Source organism: Polyodon spathula, chromosome 2, assembly GCF_017654505.1.
Source record: "Polyodon spathula isolate WHYD16114869_AA chromosome 2, ASM1765450v1, whole genome shotgun sequence".
In the NCBI taxonomy this organism is placed as follows: Eukaryota; Metazoa; Chordata; class Actinopteri; order Acipenseriformes; family Polyodontidae; genus Polyodon; species Polyodon spathula.
Window position 1 is genome coordinate 96,377,140 of NC_054535.1, and position 8,145 is coordinate 96,385,284.

At 36.8% G+C, this 8,145-nt stretch overlaps 1 protein-coding gene and 1 long non-coding RNA gene across 3 annotated transcripts in view; both read left to right on the forward strand.

The window, feature by feature from the left end:
• The first annotated feature begins 301 nt into the window (after positions 1 to 301).
• Positions 302 to 6,237, forward strand: LOC121304520. 2 transcript variants are annotated; one of them, XR_005947965.1, is made up of 3 exons: positions 302 to 317; positions 5,955 to 6,020; positions 6,146 to 6,237. It is a non-coding gene; the product is annotated as an uncharacterized LOC121304520 (long non-coding RNA). The 2 variants fall into 2 exon arrangements; XR_005947964.1 differs by lacking the exon at positions 302 to 317 and adding an exon at positions 1,482 to 1,504.
• Positions 6,238 to 6,376: 139 nt separating this feature from the next.
• The window catches only part of LOC121327226 (asparagine--tRNA ligase, cytoplasmic-like), a gene marked incomplete at its 5' end in the record, with an annotated part of 5,919 nt that continues 4,150 nt past the window's right edge, over positions 6,377 to 8,145 (forward strand). Inside the window, 3 exons of the mRNA XM_041271116.1 lie at positions 6,377 to 6,466; positions 6,882 to 6,960; positions 7,839 to 7,985. Of these exons, the coding sequence (XP_041127050.1) occupies positions 6,377 to 6,466; positions 6,882 to 6,960; positions 7,839 to 7,985 (316 nt within the window). The remainder of the gene's footprint in view (positions 6,467 to 6,881; positions 6,961 to 7,838; positions 7,986 to 8,145) is intronic.

The following is an 8,145-nucleotide window of genomic DNA, read 5'->3' on the forward strand; positions in this document are numbered from 1 at the left end:
TTTCAAGTAATATTAGTGGTTTAGAAATTAATTGTTTTACCGATCACTGTGCATGATAATAACCGTACTGTGATACCCAAAGTGATATTATGATTTTTTTCCTTATTGGTTCCCATTGTTGTGATACTAATATGCAGTCACAGAAACTTGGGTGATATTAAATAGTTTTTATTGTAAATTAATTTGGGAAAACAAAAACACATTTCAAACTTAAGTTGCTTACCAGTCAATAGACTGCAGCAAACCTCAAGTTTTGCACTTCTTTTCAGTAGCTCTGTTTGTGTTGACCTGAATCAGCCTACAAAACTGCATTGAAGGTAATTTAAAGGAGATTGTAATTATTTAACTATTGATTCTACAAAAACACCAACACAGTAACCTTACTTTATCAGTACTGTGCATTAAATGGTGCAGTTTCTGGCTATAAATTCTTGTTAAAACCTATGTAAACACATTACCTGCCATTCCACAGAGTCAGCAGATGGATTGAATTCAGATTTGATACAGTGTTTATCTTAAGGGAAACAAAAGCTCAGCTGGCATTTACAAGTGTGTTACTGGAAATGCACCCTCCTATATAATTCCCTCCCTTGTCTGCAAGACTTTTACGAACAAAATTTACGCTGTGCACTGTGCTCATTGGCTGGTTTTTCAAAGCTTTGGTAATTGGATTTCCTCATTTGATCTGGATTATGTTGTGCAATTGGGTTTTTCAAAATGGCTTGTCCAGCGAATTTCCAGCAATTTCTTTTGTGAAGGGCCACTGTAACTTTGAGTAATGTAGTGCCGATGTAAGAATGCATACTGAGAATTACAAAGAAAAAACATCTCTTTCACATGGTTCACTTTGAAATGCATGCTCTGCTACCAAGTGCAGCTGATGACCATATAACCCCAGTTTTAGCATCTCTCCACTGGTTACCAGTTAAATATAGAATTGACTTTAAGATATTGCTGCTGACTTCAAGGCTTTGAATAGCCTGGGTCCATCTTGCATCAAGGTTCTGCTTTGCTGCTACATTCCCCAACGCAACTTGCAGTCAGCTAAAACTGATGTCCTTTCTGTGCCAAGAACAAAATTACTAACTATGGGAGATCGTGCCTTTTGGTCTGTGGTCTGTGGAACTCCCTTCCAAGGTCTGTCAGGGACTCTGAATCTCTGTTTAAATCATGCCTCAAGACCCATTTTTATAATTGGCTTGCTGCACTGTGTAGTTTTTATTGTATTGTTTTATGTATTTTGTCTTTTTTTTTAAATGTAAAGTGCTTTGGGATTTCTTTTAATGAAAGGCACTATACTAATTAAATTATTATTATTATTATTATTATTATTATTATTATTATTTATTATTATTATTATTATTATTATTATTATTATTATTTATTATTGTAACAATGGAATGGGTCTTCCTAGTTTTCTTTGCAGCATAAACTCCATTTATCACAGATGCGTCATCATCCACTGGCGGATGATAATGCCAGCATTAAAGCCTACTTCAGAGAGGTAGTATCTGAGCTGTAATGTATTCTGCATCCAACTAATGTAATTAAAGCAAGCCAATAAGGTGTTCCTCAGGTATACCACGATGGCCAGATTTTTTACATTGCACTTACCTTGTGTCCTATCACTTTTGATACAGTACCCACTATATTCAGAATGCATATATTTAAAGTACCATTTTACGGAATGTCTCTCTCACCTTATTGTGTGTATCTTTGAATGTATACTTTGCATTCTGTGGCATAGTCTTCACTCTCTCTGCTAATGTAGGATCTTTCTGTAGAGTGTATTCAAATAGCTTTATGAAAACCCCACTTGTAAAACAGTTCACATTAATTTTATCACTATTCCTTCGAAGGGGGAGTTCATTGACAGTGAGAATACGCCAATGCTTTAAATAGTACCTGTTTTTCCCCACTTGTTTGGGGCCTAACAGAGAACTAATGGTTTCTCCTGTTGCCTGTCTGTGTTTAAACTCACTCCAAGCGGCAACAGCTTGTAAATGAACACAACTCATGCCATGTTTGTGAAAACCCCTTTCACATACAGGCGCAGATTTCCAATTGGTAAACACGGTATCCCTGTCATTTATTACCCCAGAAATGCAACAAGGAAAGCAAAAGCAGACATCTCTTATTACAGAATGCTCAAGCCAGGGATGTGTTTTGTAGCAACTAGCATTGAAGCTTTTCTCTCTCGCTGTCCAAACATATGTCGACATGGCTAGGATTTTAAAACAGGCTGCCTTGGATTATCTTTATTAAGGTCGTCATCAGCAGTTGTACTAGAACTAGAAGCAGCAGATTTTAGTTTATTTTCAACTGTTTCCTTTTGTGACAGACATATGTTATCAGGCAGTGACCTGGTACGTGCAATGCACCACATTTCTGGAAATTCAATTTCTCTAATGCTACTATAAAGTGTGTTGTTTACGTCAGTACTTGCACCCATATGTAAATTACATTACACATTGCAGCTTTTATTTTGTGATTTTTTTCAATTATCTAGGAGTCTTCCTTTAGGCCATCATATAAAATCCAATTACTCTTTCGTTATATCATAGAGAGAGTGATTTCCACTGTTGACTGTTGCTCCAGAAAGTGTGTACCTAAAGTAAAACACTGTATGTGTGTATATATATATATTATATATATATATATATATATATATAGATATATAAATATATATTTTGTTGTAGACTTTAATCCACATTAATGGAGAGTAGAAGAAATGAAACAAACATTTATACAAAGATTAAAAAGAGAACTAGTGAAAAAAATCACAAATTAAAGTTGATAGAACAATCTATTCATAAATCAAATTTTCAAGTATCTTAGATGTGTTTTTTTTTTTTTTAATTTCAAAGTATTAAGAGCTAATATTCAATAAGTAACTGTGTGAATAAGTAACTAACTTCAGCCTCGAATCGGGAATACGTAACTAACTTCAGCCCGGTCCTTCTGTAAAGCTCAGAGCCCCCATCCAGAACTTGTCTGAGTGTCAGTTTTGGGTTCCAGCTAAAGTCAGCTGTGATTGGATGAATGTGCCTCTAAAGTTAGTTGTGATTGGATGAATGTGCCGGCAGACAGCAAGCCCGGGTTTCCTCAAGGGAAGTGGGCGAGGCTGAAGGGAATGATTGACACATTGGGCTTGCACAGTTCAAATACCTATTTAAATAAACTCGAGCAAAATACACAGCTGTAATAAAGATCTTGCACACCCTAGGGTAAATTGAATTTAAATTTAAGGAAAACTGTTTTTTTGTACACAGCTCAAATAAATAACTTCTGCACCTAGGGTAAATTGAACTTCAATTTAAGGTATGCTGTTTTGTTGTTAATAGATGATTTGTTTTTGTTAATAGGTGAGTTTGCATTATACTATTTTCTTTTTTTTACTTTCACATCTCATAAAACAGCACTAATCTCAGTTTACTAACCTTTTTCTTCACTCTGTTAATGTTCCTTAACTACAGTACTTCTCTCTCACTCTCTCTAAAGGCTTCTTAAACTGGATGTAATCTTTTCAGTTTGTTAAATTGAAATAGAGTTGGCAGATATTTTTTGAATAATTTGACGTGATTTGCGAGTATCTGCATTCGGGCATGTCCGACAAGAACTATTTGTAAATTCTGGTGACAGGTTTAAAAATGTATTGGATATAGCTAGAAAATGAAACAGGGAAGGTAATACACAATTTTGGCCCACCGAAGCTCTCTTTTCTGCTAAGGAGCGTGAACTTGGGTGGGTCAAAGGGACATTCTGTGGTGCAGGGCCCACCCCCTTGCCGGCACTGATCTTCAATATGTTCTCCTCAAAGATTTATTTTAGAAACGCTTCAATTTATGTTTTACCCTTCATACAATGTAATAACATTAAAATACAGTAAAACCCATACAAAAGGGGTCACGGTATACTAAAATGCTGCTCTGTGTGTCACTGTAGCACGCTGTATAAGAACCCTTCAATAATTCGCAACACCTCTGTATTTAAAGTTTTTTTTTTTTTTTTTTTAAATGTATATGTTGTATAATAATGATGGATTAATGTATATTGTTTCAGTTGGTTCTAGACTTTAAATACATTTTCCTGGCATTGGCAATGTTATCACTGCCCCCATTTCATTTTCAAACTCTCTCTCTCTCTCTCTCTCTCTCTCTCTCTCTCTCTCTCTCTCTCTCTCTCTATATTGTTTCAGGAGAGATTTCTAGAGACTTTAATATATAAAAAGATCTGGTGGCATTGGCAAATCTATTATCATCTCTACCTCTCTCTTCTCTCCCCTCCTCTCCTCAGCTCTCTATATATATATATATATATATATATATATATATATATATATATATATATATATATATATAAATAATACACACAGTACCAGTCAAAAGTTTGAGTACACCTGCTTGAAACCAGGTTTTTCATGATTATCTATGCTTTTAACTGTATAAACTTGTCTATAAACACTTAATATTTCATTATATGATGCGCGTACTTATATAAGCTGATAATCATAAGTGAATTGCATTCAAAAATTTAATTTTTTAATGAAAATGTAAATCTTGTCAATTTCAATGAAATGGTCACCCAAAGCAAGGGGATTTCAGTCTGAAGCCCAAGTCAGTTAAAAGTCTGAAATGTGTATAACATGGTGTTGGCCTAAGTATAAGTGTCTTTTTTAGATGTTCTCTGAGTTAACTAGCATGTTACCTAATTAACCTTTTTGTCACCAATTATTGTTAACAGGTGAGGGTCCATGATTACTATAAATATAGTTAGCTAAATGCTACTAGAAGTACAGATGTTTCAACATCAACTGTTCAGAGGAGATTGCGTGAAGCTAGCCTAACTGGCAGAATTGCTGCAAAGAAACCATTGTTAAGAGTGCAAAATAAGAGGAAGAGACTTGCCTGGGCCAAAAAAACACAGAAACTGGACGTTTGAGGAGTGGAAGTCGGTCTGTGGACCGATGAGTCAAAATTTGTAATATTTGGATACAACCGCAGAGTATTTGTAAGACGCAGAGAGGGTGAGCGCATGAATTCTGCATGTGTGGTTCCCACTGTAAAGCATGGAGGAGGCAGTGTCGTGGTCTGGGGTTGCTTTGCTGGTGACAGAGTTGGTGATCTTTACCAAGTCCATGGCAAGCTCAACCAGCATGGCTATCATAGCATACTTCAGAGGCATGCCATTCCATCAGGATTACGGCTAGTTGAGCAGTCCTTCATTCTTCAGCAAGATAATGACCTGAAACACACCTCAAAGTTGTGCAAGAACTATCTGGCGAAGAAGGAAAGTGAAGGACAACTCAGTCTAATGACCTGGCCTGCGCAGTCTCCAGACCTCAAACCCATAGAACTTATACAGGACAAACTGGACAGAAGAGTCGAAGCAAAGCTACCCAGAAGTGCCCTACATCTCTGGGAATTGCTGCAGAAGAGCTGGGAAGACATGTCGGGTGATTTCCTGCTGAAACTTGTTAACCGAATGCCTCATGTTTGTGAAGCTGTTATTAAGGCAAAGGGTGGCAATTTTGAGGAATCCAAGATTTAGAGACAATTTTCAATTTTCTTGAACATTGCTTTGATACTCCTTTTTTTGTTTTGGTTTTTTTGTATATTGTAACATGATTTCTTTTTCAAGTATCTACAGAAACGTTTACGATGTAAAACATTGTCAATTATGAAAAAACCTAGTTTCCAGCAAGTGTACTCAAACTTTTGACTGGTACTGTGTGTGTGTATATATATATATATATATATATATATATATATATATATATATATATATATATATATATGTATATGTGTGTGTGTGTGTGTGTAAACTGCAAAGAATTTCTTCAACTCAAGAAAAAAGGGGTACGTGGTGATGTCGCCAGTGCCAATAAGATGTACATTAATTTAAATTCTTGGTTGTCACATCATTAAGTAATCGTAGTTTTTCTCTCTTTTCAGGCAGTGTTATTTTTTGGAAAGGAACCATTTCCCAACATTTATGTCGACTCTCAAAAGGATGATGAGGTAAATATATGTAGTATATTTTGGGGGTGGGAGATTATTGATTTATTTATTTATTTATTGACACATGTAGACTCTCAATTGTAATTTGGTTAATATTAAAATGCATATGTATTTTCATTTTTTAGCGTTGGGCTCTTATATCTAAAACCCAGATGAAGAATGTTGTAAAGCTCTGGCATCGGGAACAAATGAAAAATGAAGCCAAAGATAAAAAAGAGGTCAGTTATAGTGCTTAAAACTGTATTTGATTTTTGTTGTTATTAATTATTTTTCCTGTGAATGTACATAATGTGATTTTTTTTTTTTTTTTTTTTTTTTTTTTTTTTTTTTTTTTTTACATTTTTTAAGAGCGGCCCCTTGAAGATGCAATTCGCAGAGAAAAGAACTTGGAAGAAGCTAAAAAGATTGTGATCAAGAATGATCCTAGTCTTCCAGAGCCTAAAACAGTGAGTCTGGGTTCATATGGTACTGGTTTGAGCAACATTTTAAATGTAATGCAGTGAAATCTAATAAGTCCTTATCAACTGGGTTCTACGTGGAGGCCTCATTGAGAATGGGGGGGGGTGGCGTGAAGGAAATTATTAAAATCTGAACTCCCTCTGTAATACGATGTTCTCTAGAAAACCACCAAACTGTATGGATTTAGATTGCATGGTTTTAAAAGGCGCTCAGTTAAGATAACTAGCACATTGCTCCTCTGGTACATCATGGCTGTATCTGCATCTGAAACTCCAAGTCTGCACAGTAAACTTCACTGATTGATCAATTACACGCAGTTTAGAAATCGCATGTGGTTTATTCCAGTCTGCTTTGAAAGTACAACATAAGCCAGCTAATAACATGTTTGTTTTCTGATTTCAGCTTAAGATTCGATGTTTGGAGGAATTCAGGGATCAGCGTGTGAAAGTGTTTGGCTGGGTGCACAGGTTGCGCAAACAAGGTACAAAAGTATATTTTTCTATGTATGCCTGTGACAGGGGAGATCTGTGCTGGCTATCAGGAGCATGCCTGATCCTGCAGGGGAGGGTTGGAAGCCCTGTTTGACCAGCCTGTCAATCATGGTGATGACACAGAGGTAGAGCGTGGGTGTGTCACGTGGACCTCTTTGATTGTTTGGGGGGGCAGGTCTTGGGGAGACTGTCGATCCCATAAAAATGATGCTCTCCTATTCCTTGGGTTAGCCCTTGCAAGCTACAACGCAGCGGAAACTTTGGCTGGAGAACTGGAATAAACAAAGAGAACGAAAGTGTACGGACTGAGTAAAAGAAAAGGCTGCGTGTGCCTGATATAGCAGCAGGTGGCAGAAAAGAACAAGAGGAGGCAGCGGAGACGGCGGAAGAAGACAGACGCTCGATTTGGTTTTGTTTAGATACCCATACTGGGAAAGTACAGTCCCTGGGACATTAATTGTGTTATCTTGGCAACCCCATTAAAGTGGTGAGGGAATAGGAGACCATCAGTTAATCTCGTGCCTCGCAGATTAGTGGAGGTGGCAAGATCCTGCTTATAGCAGCACTTTGTAGTTGTGTTTAGGTTTGCTTTCTCCTTTTGATTATGGGTTTATATTTCAGCACGTACAGACCCTGGGGGGGGTTGCTGGTTGCAACCCGAAGGCCTGTGTGGTGTTCTGATTTCTGACTCCCATGAACCACCCACACACCCTCTCGCAATGCCTTTATAAACATGTTGTAAAAAATATGAAAACTGTAACCAAAATATTTGTCAGTAGTAACTTGTCAAATCATCTTTTGCTGTACACACATCAGCACATTCTTCTGATTGGCATCTCTGATTATGAATTGTGTAACTTTTTTGCAGGGAAGAACCTGATGTTCATAGTTCTTCGAGACGGTACAGGCTACCTGCAGTGTGTCCTTACTGATCAGTTGGTAATTATTTTCCAATATTTGTTTCCCTTGTTACATAAGCACCAACTATTTTTCAACATTACAGAGGTTGTGCAACGTGTCCCTTGACAGATGTTAAGAGTATTGAAAGCTGCTGTATTCTTTCGAATTTAAGATACAGCCCAAATTTCTCACCCTCAATTTGAGGAAAAAAAAAAAAAACCTCAAATAAAGAGCTCCTGTCCACTGAATCCAGTGTCTCTAAAAAGCTGGGTCAT